The 23242-nt window shown below is 35.9% G+C and overlaps 1 protein-coding gene across 1 annotated transcript in view; it reads right to left on the reverse strand.

Moving 5' to 3' along the window:
- Nucleotides 1-437: 437 nt before the first annotated feature.
- The window catches only part of CAPRIN1 (cell cycle associated protein 1), a 37176-nt gene continuing 14371 nt past the window's right edge, over nucleotides 438-23242 (reverse strand). Inside the window, exons 3-19 of the mRNA XM_006749593.3 lie at nucleotides 22113-22175; nucleotides 21915-22001; nucleotides 18288-18526; nucleotides 18120-18202; nucleotides 15413-15550; nucleotides 13997-14049; nucleotides 13833-13919; nucleotides 11713-11868; nucleotides 11520-11628; nucleotides 9778-9839; nucleotides 9170-9280; nucleotides 8795-8944; nucleotides 7508-7658; nucleotides 4606-4800; nucleotides 3828-3928; nucleotides 2704-2767; nucleotides 438-1168 (exon numbers count right to left, since the gene is read on the reverse strand). Of these exons, the coding sequence (XP_006749656.1) occupies nucleotides 1104-1168; nucleotides 2704-2767; nucleotides 3828-3928; nucleotides 4606-4800; nucleotides 7508-7658; nucleotides 8795-8944; nucleotides 9170-9280; nucleotides 9778-9839; nucleotides 11520-11628; nucleotides 11713-11868; nucleotides 13833-13919; nucleotides 13997-14049; nucleotides 15413-15550; nucleotides 18120-18202; nucleotides 18288-18526; nucleotides 21915-22001; nucleotides 22113-22175 (1914 nt within the window). The 3' untranslated portion in view covers nucleotides 438-1103. The remainder of the gene's footprint in view (nucleotides 1169-2703; nucleotides 2768-3827; nucleotides 3929-4605; nucleotides 4801-7507; nucleotides 7659-8794; nucleotides 8945-9169; nucleotides 9281-9777; nucleotides 9840-11519; nucleotides 11629-11712; nucleotides 11869-13832; nucleotides 13920-13996; nucleotides 14050-15412; nucleotides 15551-18119; nucleotides 18203-18287; nucleotides 18527-21914; nucleotides 22002-22112; nucleotides 22176-23242) is intronic.

The raw sequence follows: 23242 nt of genomic DNA on the forward strand, positions 1-23242 counted from the left end.
GTTTTATTTGTTTTGCTTATACCATCAGAACTGAAACTACTGTCTGTCATTTCCCTAAAATAGGGAAATCAATCTAAAACACATACTGGTGCTTTGCAAAAGATAGCAATTTAAAAGGGTGGTAGCAGCAGGCATTTGATATTTTTCTTTTAAAAACCTTCAGGCTGCAGGAAGAACATGTGACCAAGGGTGTTATGATTATCCATTAGATATTTTCATCAGTACCTGTACCAATTTAGGTGACAATACAGCAAGATCCAAGGATTAGTGACAGACAATGTACATTATAAGGAATGATATATAGTACCAATCCTTACAAAAGTCATTGTCGAAGAAACTGTTAAGTGTTCAAAAAGGTATCTAAATACTTCACATTAAGTACAGAAGCGGCCATCCAGATTACATCCCATATTTGTTGCATATTTTTCCAAAAAGTGCCAATCAAAGCCTATTTTGCATTTTGGCTTTGTCTTATACAGTATCAGCTGTTAAAAAGCAATTTACATGTGTTTTTAACCACAGTCGTTTGACCAGAGGATGAATAGTGCTGTGTCAAAGCTGGTAGCCAGCCTTTTGTATTAAGGGCCCATACATAATTTGGTATGCATCTAACGTTCAGTGCTCCAATTTAACCGGAAAAGCTGTGAAATGCAGTTGTTCTGCCAAACCACACTCCACTCCTTCTCAAAAGGAAAATATTTTAGTTTTGTCAATTACCATTGAATAACTCTAGGGCTGATTTGTAGATTTTATCCAATGTCAAAAGTCAATCTTGCTTTTTCCAAGCCACTTCAAATAACTACGGAGAGATCACCCTGTAAAGTGTATTATGTTTTACTCCTAAGCAAGGGTGAGGAATCTGAGTATCATGTGCAAGGCTCAAGATGACGCTTAGGACAGAACATGCAGAATAAAAATAGTTTCCTTCCATATCCAGGTAATATAAAGCTGACAATTGTAGTCCTGTCTTTATGGGATGAAAACAGTCCCTTTACAATAAGTTTCCTGAAAGGGAGAACAAATAGATAATAACTCTTCTGGTAACATATTATGGTACACTGGCCAGTGTGTTTTGGCGTTTAAACATAATCCTGTGAATCAGATTAATTCACTTGCTGAGTGTTCATTTGCGGCATCCCTCTGTTGGGTCTTGGGGGCCCTCCACGACCTAGAAGACAAAAATGGCATTTGGTTTTTCTTTCAAATATTATTTGCTTTGCCTTCAAGCAGATTTTCATCTGAAGTCAAGAAGCATGTGGGCAGCTTGTCACATTATTAGGTTTAAGAGGTCAATTCTTCAGTGTTCACCTGTCCTGGAAGTTGTCATGCGCAAATTTGCTCATGTTCTCTAGCTAAAAGAAGAGTAGAGCTAATGGAGTATTCCACCAGTACTCATTCATTCATTCATTCAACAAGTATTTATTGAGTGCCTACTATGTGCCAGGCACTGTCATCAGGCGTTGGAAATAGATACAGCAGTGAAGACAGACAAAGTACCTGCTCTCATGGAGCTTACATTCTAGTGTACACTCTAGCTTACATTTCAGTAGTAAGTAACATCATACTATCAAAATTAATAAAAGCACCAGAATGAAAAACAGACCTTGTTACCTAAACTGTTAAAAAGAAACTACATAACATTCAAAATTGTATAATGACTTGTAACAGATAAAATAACTTTTTACATGCTGTTAAAACAGATTTTTAGCTACCAGTCAACTTAACTTTCATAGAATATGCTACAAGGTGAGAAAGAACATAACCCACATTCACATGCAAATATCCTTTGATACTTCAAGTCAGTTAATTCCCAAGTGATCCATTAATTTAAAAATAAAATGCACCTTTTTGCTGGCCAGTTTCTACTAGCATTGAAATCAAAGTACTTTATAATTCCTCCTTAATATACATTTTACACATGTTATGGCCAATATCTAGAGGAAACCTATTCAATTTAACTTCCCTTAAATCAGAGAACCATTTAGAATTTCAGATCATATGAAATGCTACCGCTCTAATTGTTACACAGGTTGGCTTCCTGCCCAAATAGGAAGCAGTTTTCCTATGGTAATAGACGAAAGCAGAAATTCTTTAAACATGTAATTTTTAAATATAGTTCAATAAGTTAGTTAAGATTTTGGGTGTTTTATTTAAAAGTCAGAAATAATTTGACACTTATATCACTATTAGTGATCCAAAGGCATTGAAATTTCAATTAGTTCTATCACTTCTAAATGGTTCTCTAAATGTAACTATGGCTTATCTGGCCATTAAAGGATTTCTGACCCTAAAATATAATATGCATGTTCAAAAATGAAAGAGGAATAATAAATTTATATAAATGTTCAATCTCATTCCAAAAATGTCTTACAAAAATGTTTCAGTAAGTACTTCCTAAAAACATTTAGCAGGTTTTAGGACCTGAAAAATAATTTGCAGTTGGAAAAACACTTTTTCTGAGGAGGAGAAATGTTCTAGTTTTCAAGACAATTTATATAGTAACAGGGAAAGTCATTCAAAAAATTAAATTTGGGTTCAAGAGAAGTTTTAGAAACAGAGCATTTCATTTAATCCCTAGCAACAAGTCTGGTAATGATAAATGTATTCCTAACATGTAACCTACATGCAGACTATGGAACAGCTCTTCCAAGGCCAGAACAGAAGCTCCACTTAGGAGCTAGGATCACCACCACAAAATATTACCTCGTGGGGCTCCCCGTGGTCCACTCTGCCCAGAGCCTCGCTTGAAATTCTGCTGATATCCATCCTAAAAGACAAGCTAGTTAGTACTGAAGAAAATGTAATCTTTTTAATGCTTACTCATCATCTATCTATTCTTACCGACACTTACAGAACACAAAATTCTTCCTTATTCTTTTACACATTTCATCATAGCTAGAAGTTATTCTGTAATTATACTTGTTATTCTCAAGAATATTCAATGAGATGTCTCTGCTCTTAAAAATCTTTTTTTTTCTCCTACACACATTTATTTTTATTCACGTATAATTAACACAGTATTATATTAGTTTCAGGTGTACAACAGAATGACTCAACAATTCTATGTATTTCTTAGTGCTCAAGGTAAGTCTACTCTTAATCTCCTTTATCTGTTTCACCCATCCCCCTATCCACCTCCCCTCTCTGGCAACTACCAAGTTTATTCTCCATTTAAGATTGTTTTTTTGTCAGTCTCGGTTTTGTTTCTTAAATTTTACATATGAGTGAAATCGTATGGTATCTGTCTTTCTCTGACTTATTTCTCTTAGCATCACACTCTCTAGATCCATCCATGTTCCTGCAAATGGCAAGATTTCTTTTTTGTGTGTGTGTGTGGCTGAGTAATATTCCATTATATATACCACATCTTCTTTATCCATTCATCTAGTGATGGACACTGGGGTTGCTTCCATCCACATCTTAGCTATTATAAATAATGCTGCGATAAACACAGGGGTGCATATATCTTTTTGAATTAGTGTTTTCCTTTTATTTGGGTAGATACCCAGTAGTGGAATTACTGGGTCATATGGTAATTCTATTTTTAATTTTTTGAGGAACCTCCACACTGTTTTCCACAGTGTGAAATTAGCTGCACCAATCTGCAATCCCACCAACAGTGCATGAAATCATTGTTTTTAAGACTCTATTAAATGAGCACCTATGCTGAGTACTTCTTAAGAAAAGCAGAAGTCATCATTTTTATCTTGTACAAAGGTACAAAATTAGCCCCAAATTACTTAATTACTGAAGTCCAAAAAACCACATCAGTCCATTTCATTGGTGTATTTAGGTCAGGTTTGTATTTTAAAGCAACTTCTACCTACCCGCTGATAGCCAGAGTAGTCCCGGGGAGCACTGAACTGAGACTGTGTATAACCACTGTTTGGAGTGTTAGAGAATGAAGGGCGGTAACCATCATATCCTCCTAAAATTTAGGACAAGAAAATAATTTTCTTATCTACACAAGGAATTTTTACTTCTTACTATTGACCAAAGGAAGAACTGAAAAATTGTAAGCCATGCTAGTTCTTTAAACTAATTTCTAGTTTCCTATCCTGATCCAATCTGTTCCTAAATTTCTGAGTATTAACTTTCTTGGAAGAGGACATTTTTACCCATTCATGCACACACACCCCCACACAAAAAAAATCCCCATAAAGTCTGATAATGTGTGGAAAGCAATTATCACCTAGAGGACACAGAAGACATGGATTTGACACCTAAAAAAATTCATTCCTAATTTTATCAATTTAAATGCCTATAACAGGACCACCTGGGTGGCTCAGTCGGTTAAGCGCCTGCCTTCGGCTGAGGTCATCATCTTGGGGTCCTGGAATGGAGCCCCACATCGGGCTCCCTGCTCAGCAGGGAGTCTGCTTTTCCCTCTCCCTGTGCCCCTCTCCCGGCTTGTGCTCCCTCACACTCTCTCAAATAAGTAAAAATCTTTTAAAAAAATAATTGCCTATAACATACTAAGAATGTTTAAGTCGTACATAAAAGGCTAATGCAGATACATATCTTTCCCAAAAACCTTACGACATATTTCTATGTGTTTTATAAATCAAAAAAGAACATAAACTTGCTGCTGCTTTTTTTTTGTACCTCTGAATCCATTGGCAGGGCCCCTGTATCCATTCATCAAGCCTCTAGCACCACGGGAACCACCACGAGACACACCACGACTGTTATAATAGGGCTGACTGCTACGTGGAAATCCAGTGTTCTGCTGGGGAGGCTGCTGGTGGTTACCAGTCACTTGATGGGGCTGGTCCTGGGAACCATGGTAGGTGCCAACCACTATAATAAAAAGAAAAAATTTATACACACACACACACACCGCATACACATAGCACATTACAACCTGTTCTCTCACATTTTCTGGTTTAAGGGGTGTCTTATACTTCTTCCTCAAATTGTCTTTAAATTTTCATATTAACAATAGTGAAAACTATACATTAGTTAAGTCATTAAGTCCCTATTTTTCTCCTACCCATATATTAATAAGCTGAAGAGAATACAATTCTCCAACAATAATTCCAAACCTTTAGAAGCACACAAATGTGTGAGATCACAAAAATCTATCCTTCCAAATGAAACGAAAAAACCTGTATTATTAAACATCTTCTAAGAGGCATCTGCCTACTAGCACAAGAGACCCACAATAATTCAGAAGATCTTACATACTAAAACAATACAATTACCATTTTGTATCATTTGTTTCTTTTCACTATAAAACTCCTTAGTGGTAAAAGCTTTCTCATCCTTTTAAATTTCCCTTGATACTTAGTGAAACATACAAAACCATACTCTCCCATAGCTAGACAACCATATGGTGGAATATTCAGTCAATTATAAAGATAAATCAGCAGAGGCCTTCAACTTATACCCCCCCTTAATGCCTGATTCCATTTCAAGTACTTTTAAGTACAACCAATTTAGAAGACAGTTAAATAGCACTCACACTGGCACTCAACCTGATGAGGTGAAGAGAAGATTCTAGAAGGTTCACACTAAGCTTGCACACCCCCTCCTCCTTCCACAATGGGGAGAAGTCTAGAATCTAGAAATCTTCAAAAATTAAATCCTGAGGTACCTTTCTGCTATTATCCCAATGTTTGTAATTCCCAGGAAAAATGGGATGCAAACACTACCTTTGGAAGGTATGGAAGGTAGAGACTAAAGGAAGGCCCACACCCCAGGAACAAAAACAATCAGCAACCTCTTGGCAGCCCAAATCTTCCATGTTTAGGCAGAAAGAAAAGGTGGTATGACCTGAAAAACTTCACCTGATATATTTTGTATCCTGAAGAAACCCCAAACACATTTATCAGTTCTTAGAATGCTATTTGGAGTGAAAAAGCCCAAGTATGCCTAGGAGGAGAAGGGGTCATGGCTCCTTTTTGAACTATGTAATTAATGGACCAATTACACCATTCACTGTGTGATCTTTCTACAGAGTGCCTTTCACTACATTCCCCAAATTTAAAATTACAGGCAACTATCATGATTACAGGTAACATTTTCTATTTGAAGAGATTTGATTCACATGCATATAGAGAGTGGTCAAAAGTGAATTTTCAACTCAACTTTTTATCAGTAAGAATTGTATTAGTCTTGGTCAAATCTCACTGCAAGAAAACTCAGAGCAGTACAATTAAAGCACTTCATTTAAAAATACCAGAAATCAGGGCACCTGGGTGGCTCAGTCGGTTAAGCGTCTGTCTGCCTTCTGCTCAGGTCATGATCCCGGGGTTCTGGGATCGAGCCCTGCATCAGGCTTCCCTGCTCAGTGGGGAGTCTGCTTCTCCCTCTGCGCCACCACCCCCCCCGCCAGGCTCATATGTTTGTTTTCTCTCTCTCTCACAAAATAAATAAAAATAAAATCTTGAAAACAAAACCAGAATTCCTTTAAAAAAAAAAAAAAAAAAAATTTCTATCGAAGTGTTTGTACAGCATAAACTCTAAGTCCATAAATAATAGCCAGATTCTTGCCATATCCCTTTTGCAGGTTGTTCCTGACTAGACAGTACAATCTGCTGTGGAACAGGTGTATTTGGGGCCTTTAGACATCGTGCTGACATGCTTGAGTACATGGCAATAATTAAAGGAGCCTGAGAGCATGAAGCCCAGTTTTACCACTCAGCAGCTGACCATAGATAGCATAATGGATAAGTATCAGATTACAGTTGATTCAAACTCCCTACTAATTACTGGTGCTTAATACTACAGGAAATGTGTAAGAATTTAGTACTGAAAAATCCATAATGTTGATCCAAGTCTATCAAGAAACTGGACAATTAGAATATTTCATAGTTATTTAAATCAGTGTGGTAAAATTAGACTATTAACTCGTATGATTTTAGAAAGGTTTGCTAGTTTGTTATGGGATTCCAATTAAACAACCTGGGATCTAAATAACCAAAGACCTAAAGCAGGTATTTCACACCTTACAAAGTTCAGAAATCTACAATATCTCTATCTACGTTATTGCAATGTGTGTGGTAACTAGCCAACTTATGAATGACCTTACTTGCCAACAGAGACTTCGTTTCAACCTAATCTACCAAATATAGCTACCATGAGGTTTTTGCATATTTTATTCTAACTAGCACACTGACAACCAAGCCAATTCCTTACTGCTTCTTAACTTTGTATAACTGACTTACTACCTACCAGGTATCATGCTCGTTGGCTTCAATTAATTAGCAATTAAAAGTAAAGTTGATCATAATTTGAGTAACAAGTTTAGTTCCACTAAAATCATAGAATGAAACAGGGATATTATGAATGCTTACTGACCAAAAGAAAATTGGCATAAGGCCTCAAAAAAAAGTGCAGGTAATTCACATACAATAAATATGGACTCGATTTAATGAAAAATCCATAAGGTCTACTACTAAAACAAAAATTCTTGGACACTAACACTCTAAAGTCTAAACTCTCCTAACACTATCAGTAACAGTTGGAAAGCAAGCAGCCAAGGAAGGGACGCTGGTTTTCCTACCTGTTTGAAGCTGTTCTTGCTGAAGGTCTGTTTGTTCTACTTGGTGAGGCTGACTAGAAAAGCTCTGGTTATAACTGGCCTGGTACTGATTTTGCTGTTTCAAAGTTTCTGGTTCATTAACAGGAGGAACTGGGGCATTCATATTGAACACCTGTAAGTAAATAAAGTAAATGATTACTTCATCCCTTTATGCTAATAATTTCCCTACTTTTAACAAGGCAGACCTCAATGCTGGTTTTACCTCAAATGTAAATGCATTACAGAAGTCTCAAACACACACACACTCTCTTACAGAAGTCTCAAACACACATACACACTCTCTCTCTCTCTATATATATATTTACATACACACATACACACCACATAGCACTTAAAGGAGAGCATAAGAGGGGATTAAAATCTAAAAAGACACACAAAGGGGTGCCTGGGTGGCTCAGTTGGTTAAGCGACTGCCTTCGGCTCAGGTCATGTTCCGGGATCGAGTCCCACATCGGCCTCCCTGCTCAGCGGGGAGTCTGGTTCTCCCTCTGACCCTCTTCCCTCTCGTGCTCTGTCTCTCATTCTCTCTCTCAAATAAATAAATAAAATCTTTTAAAAAAAAATAAAAAAATAAAAAGACACACAAAGCAGCAGCCTTAGAAATGCTACTATAAATAAGAAAGCTTTTTAAAGGATGCAAACCCCTGATACAATGTCACTTACAGAAATTAATTCTATGAACTTTAAATTTGAGTTGAATATTTTATTCATTTTTTTATTTTTATTGACATTTTAACTAAAAGTTAATATTTTAATATTTAACTCTATGAACTTTACCATGACCACCAATTTAGCTATATCCCATTAATTACAGTATTTTTATCATTGCTTTCTAGTAATTCTGCAATTTAGAGATGCTTACTGAAAAACCACAATGAACTATAATATGTGAAATTTACTATGAGAAACTTCAGTAAGGTAAGATTAAGCAAATATGGAAAAATGCAGACAATTGTTAAATCTATCTTTAGATATCGTAGTAGTCTACTTCTCTGCATGTTTACTTTTATTAATCAAACCAAAAGGATGAAACTATAAAAAAGGAAGATGTGAGTACATAACTCCTAAGTGTCAAATGTTATCTCTGGGAACAGGAAAAAATTAGAGTTTATGTGCAATTAAATATATTCCACAGTTTGGATAGATGCAAACTCAAACACAAAGCTAAATGAAGACTTTTCTGCCGACACTCTGGTATGATCATAGTACACACCAGGCATTTAATGTTAGTTCAGTTAATTTACTTACCGTTTGCATGGATTGGAATGGAGCTGCATTTACATTGATTCCACTACTATGTAATGGTTTGCTTGTCCCAGCCTGGAACACCTGAGGCTGAGAAGCAGCCGGAAGGGATGATGATGCTGTAGTCTGGTCTGTATTTAAAGAGATTGTTGCCTAAACACAAAATGAATAGATGCATTTTAGTGGTAAACTGAATTTAGCCAAGTCTACTATCCAAGACTTAGTATGTTAAGAAATTCAACTATTTCATAAAAGCAAAATACTGTATTGCATGCATTAGGTCCAAAAAGAATCACAATATTAACACAATATTTACCTCTGCCCAATTCATGAATAAGTGCCTCATCAAGTTTATGTTACCTAGTAACAGAAACTTGCCTGAATCTGGTCAATTGGTTCCTTTTGTGGTCGCTGCTCTGTAGCATGAGAAGGCTGGTACAAGGGTTGAGATGCTGTATACCCCTCACTTGTGGATGAAACCAAAGGAACCTACACAGAAGTAAAGCAATCAAAGCTGCTTTCTGTTATAAACTCTAAGACAGACAGGGCTAAGAAACAGATATACCTGCTAAAGAGATTATAAAGCCTAACAACTGCAAAAAATACATCTAATATTAAAGCTGAAAGTTAGATAAACCCAAGTCCAGTTATGAAGTCCCCCAACAAATGCTTCTAAATGGCAATATCTACACTAAATTTTAGAATTATGACATTTAAATAGGTCTTCTCAAATTCTACTCCGTTCAAAATAAAAAGGCATCTTCCTTCATTAAACATGAGGACTATTATAAACATGAGACTTAACAAAAAACAGTGTTTTTTAAGTTATTAAAACAAAAGTAAATGTAACATGGAAATAAAGGCTGACAGCTACCCACTCCAGACTCAGACAATGATAAAATTCATACCTGACTTTCAAAAGCCAATTAAAGATACCCAAGAACTGATTAAAAACAAACCTACAGCAGTATTTCTGTCACTCTTACCTGTGTAGCTTCTGGTTGTACAGGAACTTGATTAGGTTGAGCAAGTCTAGATTCAGAATGAACTGTAAAATTGACCAAAAAAACCCCACTGTTATCCAGGAATCAAATTTCTTTAGAGAAAATTTCTATAGCCAAATCCTAAAAAAAACTTTTTAGTGATCATGAAAAAAACTGGAAAAGTATAGGTAAGATTTTAGCTTTCAAGTGAGCATTTTGGTTTCCTGGTAATCATTATTAGTCAACTCTCACAATGGCTTTCATTTTGAGTTCTGCTAAGGTAAAGTAAGACGTCAGTGAAAAAGTACTAACAAAGAGGTATAGAGCAGAATAGGCAAGAATCAATGCCACAGTTATCCATGAAAAAGAGCCTTTTAATGTGGTAACTACAAAGTAGCATTACCCTTACTCAACACCTAAGACAGACAATATTCAGTAATATTTTAACATTATCAACTTTCAATATAATCTTAAATGCTTCCACAGGAAAAAATAAGAATACACCTTTTAAAAAAACCTATATTCAAATTGTCAACTCTTACCAGTCTTCTACTCCCTTCCCCAACCATGGGTTAAAGAATCAAAAATATTGGATCTGTGGTTAGTCATTTAGAAATCACCCATTTTCATCAGAGAGGCTAACGAACTCAGCATTAACTGAGTATCTAAATGGCTTACAGGTTATATCAATGCTGTACGTGTTGATTTTGGCACAACTTTCCAACTATAAAAACTGTGTTAGTCTTCCTCTGGTAGAATATGGAAAATGAACCCTAATTACTTTGATTCCTTTCCAGAAGGCCTAACCCTGATTTGTTTTTTAACTCTTGGTAGAAACGTTAGAGATATGAGCTCCCTTTACTTTGGAGAAATCCTAACTACCTTAACAAATTAACAGTGTCATTAAACATGCTTTCTCTCAGCAACTCCTTTTATGACACTGAAGATTTATATGACATTAAATATGTTATTTTATATAGTTCCACTTTTGTGCCCTTAATGATGACATGTTCTGGGGAAAAAAACCAAGACTCAAAATTACTAATGGTCCCGGAGAAAAAGTGTCCACATAACGGAGTACAAAACACCAACAACTCTATTTAGTGCTATTTCTAATAATGGTGTAAGATTAGTAGGAGTTTGAAACTTCAACTGTCTTTTGGCCTATCTTCGCCTTTCCTCTTAAACATCCCCTTAATCACTTTACTGTTACATCTCATTTTTATTTAGATAATAAAATGTTCACAAATTCTCCTAAAAAGCTGCAAGCATCCTTCAGAGAGAGACCCCTCTATTATTTTTATGCTTAATTTTGAAATTTAAAAAGCCAAGCAAAATTTAATTTATATAAATTATAGTAACAAGCAAAATTGGTCTGTAATGTTACAAATCAGGAAATGTTTCCCACAGGGCTGGAAGAGAGGGTAACTAGTGACTGAAAGTCTTCTGAGGTACAGGTAATATTCCATTTCTGGGTGCTGGTGTGTTCAGTTTGTGAAACTCATCAAAGCTGTACATTTGTACATTTGTACATACTTAAGTCTATGTGTGACAAAAGGTTTAAAAAAGCAACAGAACTACAGTTATTCATATTACAGGGAAAAACAGTAAACCTTTCTTATCAAATTAAAAGACACAAGATCCAAAAGTTAAGCAAACATTAAAAGGAAATAATTTTCATATGCTTTACAAAACCTGAAAGCACTGGCCCTATATTTCACACATAAGAATAGATCATTACTAACCCGGAGGGCAAACCAGCTGAGGCATGTCCATGTTTTGTGTCGGATTCATAGGCTGTGCAGATACAATGGCAGGATCAAGTGTCTGGTTTTCAAAATCCAGCATTGAATCCTGCAAGTCAGGATATAATGGAATTAAATTAAATCACGTAAACACTTAAAACTTTCAGTCAGTGTTTGACTCAACCGCACCTACCTGTATGAAGTTATAGGGTCCCTGCATTTGCGCCATAAGGTCCTGGACTCGCTGTCTTCTCACAAGGGGATCTGCCTGAGCCACTGGAGTCAAAGAGTGGGGCTCTGGTACTGAAGGAGATGCAGCCTGAGGTTGCTGCTGGAGTGAATTTACCACCTAAAGGGGATAAAGAGGGGAGGGATGCAGACTGGGAGAATGCAAGAGCTCCATTCATATATGGCACTATACTATAAACAAAACAGTAGGCTTTAATGTAGTTACTCAAACTGACTATAATCATAAATTTAAAATTTAACATTCAGTGCTATCACTTCTAGAGTGTTCTCAATTCCACAGGATCACTATGTAGCATTTCAGATTTACTTTATAACCTGCTTTCAAAGATTACCCATGCTTGCTTCCTAAAAGAATGTATTCTGCTTCAACTGCTATTCCTTCTATAGTAATTAAATCTGTATTTATCTCAGTACCTGATACATAGTCAGCACTCAAGTTAGTTATTATCATCAAACTCTGAGTTCCTACCATTTCATTCTCTCTGCTAATACCATAGAATCAAGCCCTATCACCTTATCTAACTTGCTACAAAAGCCAAAGCTCACTACACCTACCTTTTTCCTGGCTCTAATAATTTCTGATTATTATTTAGTAATTCCCTGCTCTTCTGGGAAATCTCATTAATTTTTATTATATCAAATTTACATTCTGTCTGGCTTTTAAACCTGGGCAAGTCATACCTGGTGAGCCTAGATAAATCATAACCTTACTTCTCTTATAAGCCATAATGAGATAATAATCACTACCTAAATTGTTATGAAGACCAACTGATGTGTCATCTACATCAGGTTGCTCAAAAAATTCCTTAGAATTCCATCTGGATAGCCTTTAGAAAGGCCCTACCTACCAAGTACTTAAGAACAAACCATACTGGCACATTACTAAGTATGATAATATACTTTTCTCTCCCAATAAAAAGCAAAAAAGTACTACTAAGCTCTGTTACTTCCCAAACTTTACTACTATGCCAACATATACTTTTCATCCCTAATGTTCAATAAAACAAATATGCTAATAATTCATTTCTACCCCTATATCCATGCTAATATATACCAATTACCTCACTCCCCTAAAAACATATGCCAAATCTACTTAGTCAAGGCCCAAGAGGTTTACATACCTCATATATAAATCACCATTCTACAGATCTTTTATATCTATTGTTCTTTTAACGCCCCTCTAATATTTCTGAACTGCCTTGCATAATTCAGCAAATACATACTGTCTTGCTAGGGCTTCATGGGACACTGTTTTCATCCAAACTAGGTAACTTTCTAGAGTACAGGGCAAGTTCTTTACTCAAGCTATCAATAGTGCATTTTAGTACATCAATAAAAAGCTAAAGGTGTTAATACAATTACACCTTTGGAGAATGCTCTTGATGGAATAACAATATTAAAGAGAAAAGCATATTATTCAAAGCTATTTTTTCTGTACTTTAGATATATAAAAGAAGTAACCTAAAAGAGGATGGGAAGGATGGCAAGGACCAACTTGGCAAGGCATTTTGATTTTTATCTTATAGGTAACACAACACCATCAAGAGTTTCAAGTAAAAGTAACTTAATTAAAACTAAATCTTCTAATAACTGACCTATAAAACTGAATAGGATGGCCAGGGGCAGTCAGAAAAGAAAAATATGAAGGGGGCACCTGAACTAGACATGAGGACCTGAAGAAAGGTAATGTCAATTGAGGAAAAGATGACACTCCAACATATCCCTTGGAAGGTGGGCCTTTTCTGAAGGCTATCCATATGGGTGCCCAGATTTTTACAGAGCAACCTGGTATCAACACACAAATCATATACTTTAATAACCCTAACTTACACACAAATAACTTTATATAAATTTTCTATAGCTGGATCAGCAGAGATTCTACTAAACATTCACAGGTATAAATAATCTTTTAAACATAATGATCTTGTTATGTTTAATAAGTTTGTTATGATAATAAATGTACTAAAAATGCAAAAAACTAACAATCTTAATTTGTTCTTAGGAGATCCAAAAATTACTAATAAAAACAAAAGATAGCAACCGTGTAACCGAGAGAACTCTTACCTCAACTGTTTCAACTGTCCACTCATCTACCTGCTCCTTTTCACCACTGCTGAACTGTGTTTCTGCCATAAATTGTCTATTTACATACTGCAAAGCAAAGTAAATGTTTGAGAGTTCTGTTTGAAAGGCAGAAAAAGAAAGCTAACATTAAATAAAAATCATACCTCTGTTGATTCAACTTCACTTTGTTCGGTGTATTCTTCTGCTGGCTCAGGTTCTAAGAGGTTAAGAGAGGATATAAATGAAAAGTAAGAAAATCTTTTGAAAATTAACAATTCATTTAAACTCCAAATAAGTTAGCAGTTTACCATCAAATAGCCGGAATTTATTTACAAAGTTATAGTCAGCAGTAAGTTTCTGTATTTTAATCATTCTTACAATAATGTATTTAGAAAGAGTTTTCTTTACCATTTACTCCAGAATGAATTAGGTTCAAGAGTATTTCTGATTAGGTAAAATGCCAAGAGCTAAGTTAAAACTTCTCTCTCTAGCCTTAAGAAGTAATATTATAAAGCAGCATACAGATTAAAATCTTACTCTCTATTTTAATCAGTTGGTGAAAGTAGTTAAAGGTGGAGAGAAGACTTCCTTATGTTGATCTGCAAACAATAAATTCCACCAACGTGCAATCTTCCCTTCTAGTTTCAACCTTATAACACTGTATGAAGTGCTTACTATGTACCAGATACCATATACATACATACTTCACATACTACTTTCTAAATAGAGAACCTGAGATACAGAGAAATTCAGTTGCTTGCCCAAAGTTACATAGCTAATGAGGGTCAAAGCCAAGCTTTCCATCCAGGCAGTCTGATTCAAGAATCCGTGCTTTTTAACCACTACAAAATTTATGCTCTGACAATGCTTCCAATGGTACTCAATTTTATCAACTTAAGTTATCATAAAAGTACTCCTAGTGAGTACTTACCTACTTATTAGTTTATGCTAGGTGTTAAAGTTAATTGGAAAAGATCCCTTGCCATTGACAGTTACAGTTCAAGATTACAGATTTATAATCACCCCAACATTTAAATCACAGACACGCACGCACACACGCACACACACACGCGTGTGTGTACCCTCATGCTATTCACTTCACATACTAGCATGGTAAACAACGATAAATCTGGGCATGTCAACCACAATGTACTTAAAAAGCCCTACAACATTTCCCCTCATCTATACTCCAGCCCAGCAATACTGCAATAAAAAAAACTATCAGTTTTTAACAGTGATCCAGGGGAGGATGGGAGACGGAGAGGATCTTAAACAGGCTCCACACCTAGCATGGAGCCAGATGCAGGGCTCTATCTCACAACCCTGAGATCATGACCTGAGCCACAATCAAGAGTGGGACCCTCAACGGACTGAGCCACCAAGTTGCCCCTAAATGACTGATATTTAATACCTCTGGGAATAACTCTTAATACACATTGTTTGAATATTTTGTCTTGCTTAAAGTTTCATTAAAAACCTCAATGTGCATATGTAACTAAGTAAATGTATAACCTGAACTTGTGGCAAAAGAAGTAAAGCCAGGACTATAAACTAAAGCTCATATCCCCCTAAGTACTTACCAGCTTCAGCTACCTGGTCTTCAACTGTAGGTGCTGAGGCTGCCTCTTCTTCCTCACATAGCCCATTCTGGTGGTTGTGAGTGCTGTCAAAGTAGTTTGACTGGAAAACACGCTCAACAATTTCCTTTAGAGCTTTATCTAAAAATTAAATATGAATTATAATGTTATCTAAAAATTAAATATGAATTATAATGTCAGCCATCTCAGGATGCCTGACTTGAATAAGATTCAACATGCTACAAAATACTGCCCTAAGAAAAAAACCTTATCAACTCTTACTGAAACATACATATAAAAAACATTAAAGTCCACCAACAACAGGAATCATGGAATGACAGATAACAAGAAGCTATTAGTATTAAACTTTATACACTTAAAGGAAGTTAGTTCAAAACAAAAAGCTGACAACTATCATTTAATTCATTTAGTATGTATTTAACACCTACCTATATGTTGGGCAACGCGGTAGGCAACAGGGCTACAACAAGATTTGTAAAAGATACAGTATCTGCCCTCCCTAAGTTTATAGTCCAATAGAGAAGAGTTATCAGATACAAAAACAGTAAAATCACATCTGTGAAAAGTACTACACAGAGGTACAATGGATTGGACCTAGGCACAAAGAAACACAAGAGGCTTTCCTGGTGCGTTAAGTGCTGCAAGAGCACCGATCTGGAAGATGAGTAGTAGAAAGGAGAGAAGTGTTTCAAGATAGAGACAACAGCATTTACAAAGCCCTGTATAAAGAGAAAGGGTGCCAAATACAAGAAAATGAAAGCATGTGCTGTGGCTGAGGCATAGGGAGTAAGAAAAAACATAACATAAAGAAAAGACGAGTCTAGTAAGGGCCAGAACATGCAAGGTCTTTAAGTTAAAAACAACTGTATGTAAAATATAATTAAAAGAAAGCCATTAAGGGCGCCTGGGTGGCTCAGATTGTTAGGCTTCTGCCTTTGGCTCGGGTCATGATCTCAGGGTCCTGGGATCGAGTCCCGCATCGGGTTCCCTGCTCGGTGCAGAGCCTGCTTCTCCCTCTCCCTCTGCCTCTCCCTCTGCTTGTGCTCTTCTGTCTATCTCTGTTGAATAAATAAATAAAATCTTTAAAAAAAAAAATAAAAAAGAAAGCCATTAAAAGAATTTAAAGAGGGATGCAGAGGGTGGATTCAGTTAAGAGACTGCATTAGAAAAGAGGCAGGAAAGTGGAAGAGAAAAAGAAGTAGATTCAAAAGATATTTAAAAGGCAAAACTGTCAGAATTTGGTACACTTGGATATAAGGGGGCAGGGCAGCAGGTGAAGGTATGTGTCAAGAATTAATCTCAATTTCCTGGCCTTATATATAGTACACGTAGAATGTACCTATGTTTGTAGAATGTATTCTCCAGTAGGTCACTTTACAGAAAAATAAAACTTCAAGGACAGTATCAAAATATCATACAGTTAATCCTGTTAACAATAAAACTAACAACTTTTTGAATGAACATTTCATGTTTCCCTTCCTCTGCATCAGAGGCTCGTAACTAAGAACTATTTGTTTTAAAAAACTTATGCATGAAAACTAAATGCACATGAAAACACCAATTTGAGTTCATTAGTACCTCTTCATTAGCAATAAAGATCTTACATTCCTAAGATGAGTGAACAAGACTAGTAGAAAGTAACACCAAAATAAGCTACAAGCTTATTTAACCCTTGTTACTCCTCAGTAATGATCAGGCTTGACCTAAAACTATTTTTTCAAGCTAACAAGTTTATACACACACGTAGATTTCTTTCTATTAGAACTTCAAATGATAAATTCAGTACATATTTGGTGCAGAACTAAAATTAAGAAGCCAAAATGATTTTTTTACAAAGAAATACAAATTCTTTTTTTACAAAGAAATACAGCCCTGCATCGGGCAAGTTAACAAACCAAGAAAATTATTTCTTACATGAAAAGTTACAAAAAGGCTGGTTCCTCATATTTGATTTACCTATTTCCTTAAAGCAAATACACTCAAATTACATCATACAGTTTTGCCAGTTAAAGCTTTTTATCCAGTTTTTCACTGAATAGCTGTATAAACAGATACTTTTACCTTAGTATGTTCAAAATCTACTTTCCTAATCAACTTCATAAATAGCAAAGAACCTATTCCCTTATTTACTAAGGAAATAAACCTAAAATTCCTAATTTACTGAGGTAGTGAAGCTTAAATGGCCCTTTATTTTCTTTAAAATCAATATGCACTGCACATTTGAGGTTAAGGTTTAAAAAAAAAATACAAAAAAATTAACATCCTCAAATTAGCTGAAGTCTAAAAAAAACTAAAGAAAGACGAAGGCAAGCACCATGAGTAAAACATATGAGGTACAGTAAGCATTTTTCACAAAATTTCACCAGTAAGGAAAAAAAAGTCCCTATCTAATACCAACAACTCTGAAAAGTCTATTTGGTGTTAATCTGTCTACCTCAAGCAGAGTAAGTTATAAACAAAACCATGTTAAGTTAGGATTCCCATCTCTACAGATTTAGAATTGGTATTTTTGACTTACACATACACACACACACACGGCAAAAAGAAAAAAAAAGGAAGTAAACCAAAAGTAAACAGTAGATGAATGTTATTTACACAGTTCTGAAATTTCTTTAATTAACATTACTTTTAAATAGAAAACCAGTTTTTAAAGACTCTTAGTTACAAAATAAAAAACTGTAATACTCACAGGTTGTTCCACATACAGCTTTTTCCTTTCCTTCCAGTAAGTCCCATAGGTGAATGGAAGCATGTTCATACTGCTCATTCAACCTTATTAATAATTAAAAAGCTAATTAATTACTTCTTAGTTGTCAAGTCAGCACTTAGAAGTTTCTACTATCAAATACCACTATACCTCAAGCTCATGTCCCGTTCAGGGTCTGCTAATTTGTAGAATTCATCCAACAATGACAATTCCTCTTCAGACAATATTGGCACTCCATTCAAACCTTGCTTCAGATCAGTTCTCACCTCATCATCTCCCAATTTGTCCAAAACATACTGGAGCTCAAGTACAGTTTTTAAACGTTTTTGTTCTGCTTCTTCTCTCATAAGCTGCTCCCGACGCGCTGTCTTCTTTATTGTTTTCTGAATCTGCATAAATATGTAAGCATAAGACACTGAAATGAATTTAACGAAATTCCTAATTTAGTTCAACCAATTTCACGTCCAATATAAATAAGATACACTTTACTCAATGAGTATGTGATCTTGATATACAAAATGATGATTCCCAAATTACAAATAAAACTTTAATATTTAATATATCATCTGTTTTAAACAGTTGCTAGAAATTCAGAACACATCTTCCCCTATAAAGTATTATACTACTGAAATGTTACCAATAAAAGGATATATTTGGGATTTGCTTCAAAGTAACCTAGATAGGGAATAAGGGAGTAGGTGTGGGTATATATGAAATAGGACTGCCCATGAGATGAAAACTGTAGAAGCTGAGTATGGATACAGGGGTGTTCATTATATCCCTTTCTTTAGTTTTGCCATTTTTCTAATAAAAAGTATAAAAATTAAAATTTCTAATTAAGCCCCTGAGTCAATTAAAAAAGAAACAAGAAACCCAGGGGCGCCTGGGTGGCTCAGTCGTTAAGCGTCTGCCTTCAGCTCAGGTCATGATCCCAGGGTTCTGGGATCGAGCCCTGCATCAGGCTCCCTGCTCAGCGGGAAGCCTGGTTCTCCCTCTCCCACTCCCCCTGCTTGTGTTCCCTCTCTCGCTGTGTCTCTGTCAAATAAATAAAATCTTTAAAAAAAAAAGAAAGAAAGAAACCCAAACACAGTAACAATAAAAAAATCTTACCTATATCCATCTCCAAAAATGGAAAAATGGTCCAAATTTTTCACTTTAAATACCTACTATCGACTCACAGAGATGCTACAACCCACCACTGCCTTCCTCACCCCCAACAATCCACTGCTAGTACTATATTATCCCAACATATTGAAAATAGTGACTATGGAGTAACTGGCTGGCTCAGTCAGTAAAGCATGCGACTCTTGATCTCAGCGTCATGAGTTCAAGCCCCATGTTGGATGTAGAACCTACTTAAAAACAGTAATAAAAGGAAAAGAAAAAGAAAAGAAACTGACTTGTTTTTATGAATAAAGGTATGCTGGCAGAGAAAAAGGTGGAGGTAGAAGAGAAATATATGCTAAGTACACAGATATTTTCCCCCACTGTTCTTTTCCTTCTGCTAGTCTTTAACTTTCCTGGGAAGATAAAGGGAGAGCATCAACCAAACTCAAATACATCTCTCTTTTTCTCGTGCATAATAGTGTCAGCTTGGAGTCAAAAAAAGGTCAGACTTTTAAAGAAAGGTCACTCTTTTCAAGAGCCATAAAAGTGTTTTCCTTCCCACCTTCTCCCATTTCTCAAGCCTCAGCAGGATAAACTGAGACAGAAAAAAACAAAGACATACGAAATGTATAATAAAGGGAGAAATGAGGAAGAGAGACCTAGGAGAACAATGAAGTCTGCAATAAGACAAATCTATGATGGCAGCAGAGAGGGTAGCAGATTAAATGATATTTAACAGTAAGTAGCAAGTGAATACTACATACAAACATAGAGATGAAATCTAAGCTAGGGCAGTACAGAAAGCTTTCAAGGAGAAAGTGACATCTACTCCTAAAACAGATGAGCTTTCAATCTTACTGGGGAGTAGGGGCTGGGTGTGTGTGTGCAGTTTTAGGGTAGAGAGGCAGCCAGTAGCCAGAGGCAGGAAATATTATAGGAAGAGACGCAGGAATGTGAAATTAAGTCAAGAAAGCAAAAGAAAGAAGATAAAGAATGCCACTTTGGATAAAATGAGCAGTTCAAGTAAGAAAGAATATGAAAACTCGAAAAGGTAGGCTGGAGCTAGGTTAAAGAACTTTTTTTTTTTTTTAAATTAGAGAGAGAGAGAGCACGAGAGCACGAGTAGTGGGGGATAGGGAGAAGCAGGCTTCCCGCTTAGCCAGGAATGGGACTCGGGACCCCAAAGGCAGACGCTTAACCAAGTGAGCCACCCAGGAGCCCCAAGAACTCTTGAATGCAAAACAAAGAAGGTGTTTAAAAATTGTGGGAAAGTGCAATAAAGCATCAGAGTTCAATAAAAAGACTGCCAATAAATTTAAATGCCTCGTGAAAAGTTCCTGAAAACATCACTGTTAAAACAGAAGCAAAAGAGAATGTAAGTATTTTCACTTACATGGTGTTAGTAGCTTGAGAAATAGATTGATTCTATTATTAAACTGTACAGCAATCCTACTTCTTTGATCCATATTTTTTTAAAGAAATCAGAAAAAGAAATTGGCCAGGATTCATCAAGCCTGAAGCTCTGACCTAGGTGAAGTGGAACAATTCCCTACTTGGGTATAAATTAAGTTTTCCTTTATTCCATTTTGAGGGATATCATCAATATTTTCCAACTTTAATCAAATTTAGTAAGTAACATATTAAGTGCATGAAATATATTAGCCATGAGTCAAATACTGTTCCAAGCACAACCCTGTGATGAGGTAGGGACCATTATTATCGCCACTTTACAGATTAGAAAACCAAAGCACTGTGACAGCCTCTCTCCTCTCCCTGTCTCTCTTTTGATACTACTGGTTCTGTTTCTCTGGAAAACCCTGAATGATATAGGGACAGACAAGTTCAGTAACTCAAAGTCCTACAACTATTAAATAAAAGTGGAAGAATCAGGATTCAAACCAGACAGTCTGGTTCCAGAATCAGAACTTTTTATCTCTGTACTGCAATGTCTCTCATCACATAATTGTTTTGTTTATTCACTTAACCAAATCTGAGGCAACTTTGTATTTAATGCTGTTAACCTTTCTCCAAATAAGGTAACACTAATTCAGAAGAATATGAATTTTCTGGTCTCCCTCAATTTTCAACAAATTATTTGACTTTGCTTGTATTTTTGTCCTGTTCCCAAAGACTTCTATCACATCAAAAGATGTATGGGAAAAACACACCACTTTGTTAGATCGTGAGTTGATACAAGAGCAATGTATCCCAGTCTGCCACATTCCTTAAGATCCCTAATGGAGACAGTGATTACCAAATATAAAAACAAGACTCTATTTTCTGATAGTTAATAGAACTGTAAGATGGTCATTAGGCATAAAGGAATATATGGAAAATAAATGTTCATATACAAGAAATATATGGAAAATACGTGTGTGTATATATATAAGCTAATTTTTTTTAACAATGAGATCTTTAGGGTAACTACTATATTAAGTTTGTCATATCTGAAAAAAAAAAGTTTGTCATATCTGAAACCTCAGTTCTCAGGCATCTTTCAGGTGTTACATTAAACTTTACAGAATTGGAAAGCGTTTTAGGTGTAACTGAATGCAATCCTCAACTTGCAGAGAGCTTATCAACAGTAACGCAAGGACTAAAACCCAAAGAAAATTTTCTGCTTTCCTTATTTTTATTATTTCATAAACATACATATAATCTTTTACTTACATCTTGACTTAATGCCATGAAACTCCTCTGTAATTCTTTTGCAAACTCCAAATTATTTGTGACTTCCTGGTACTTAGATACGGCATCCTAAAATAACAAAGACAAAACCCAACTTTACTAAAACACAAAGAACCACAAATTAATTTTCTTATTAAAAACAGCAAACATATAGTCTTTAATAAAATGTAGCATCTTTACCAGCTGATCTTGATTAAGCCTTTCCCCTTTGTTCATTCGTTCCTGGTAATCATCAAGCTTGCCCTATGTTAAAAGAAAAAAAAAATAGAATTATGCCCCACATTAAAGTATATACCAGCCTAACCATGCTGAAATACAAACACATATATCCTCTAAGTTTGTCTCAAATCTTGCCCTAAAGATACGTTTTAGTTGATTTCAGTTTAAGTTAGTGCATGAAGTAAGTTAATCAACAGTGAGCTAAAAAATGAATGTAAATACTCCCACCCCTGCTGAATGATACCAAATTTTGTACTACAAGCCAATGACACAACACAACATTGCTTATTCTTTAGGTTTCTCAAAAAAGATCTGCATCAGATGGCCTGCACAAATGGTTCCTATCCACATGAGTGAGGGCCACAACATGGTTACAATCCTGCTTATACAGGAGCATATCAGACATTTTAGTGTTGAATTCTTGTCCCTCTCTTGCCCCTTGCCAAAGAATTCATGTGACTAAGTGATATAAAAAGAGTGTATTTTTCCTGAATAGACCCAAGTGCATATTATCTTTGATGTGCTTCATCCATTTCTTTTGAACACCATAATACTTCAGCTATCACATCACCTATGGATAGTGTGCTAGTCAATAGCTTTGCTTCATTTTCTCACAAATGGAATTAAATGTATGACAGTGGGAAAAGAAAATTAACCTCTGGCTTAAGTCATCTTTATTTTCACTAAAATAAAAACTTTGGCAGTTTCCCAGGCTACTACTATTTGATAAGACCCCAAAGAAAAGATATCCAGGTAATGCAAAAGTCAAGAACTGAGTTGTTTTAAATCTTTTTTTTTTTTTAATTTTTTATGTATTTATTTGAGAGAGAGAATGAGACAGAGAGCATGAGAGAGGGGAGGGCCAGAGGGAGAAGCAGACTCCCCGCCGAGCAGGGAGCCCGATGCGGGACTCGATCCCGGGACTCCAGGATCATGACCTGAGCCGAAGGCAGCCGCCCAACCAACTGAGCCACCCAGGTGCCCCAAGAACTGAGTTGTTTTAAAGGTCAGAGGAGAGTAAATAGAAACCTAAATTAAGGGAGAGAAATTTTAAGGGGGGAGGGGCAGAGGGAGAGAGAGGGAGAATTTTA

The sequence above is a fragment of the Leptonychotes weddellii genome, chromosome 11 (assembly GCF_054177405.1).
Source record: "Leptonychotes weddellii isolate Sample4059 chromosome 11, ASM5417740v2, whole genome shotgun sequence".
NCBI lineage: Eukaryota > Metazoa > Chordata > Mammalia > Carnivora > Phocidae > Leptonychotes > Leptonychotes weddellii.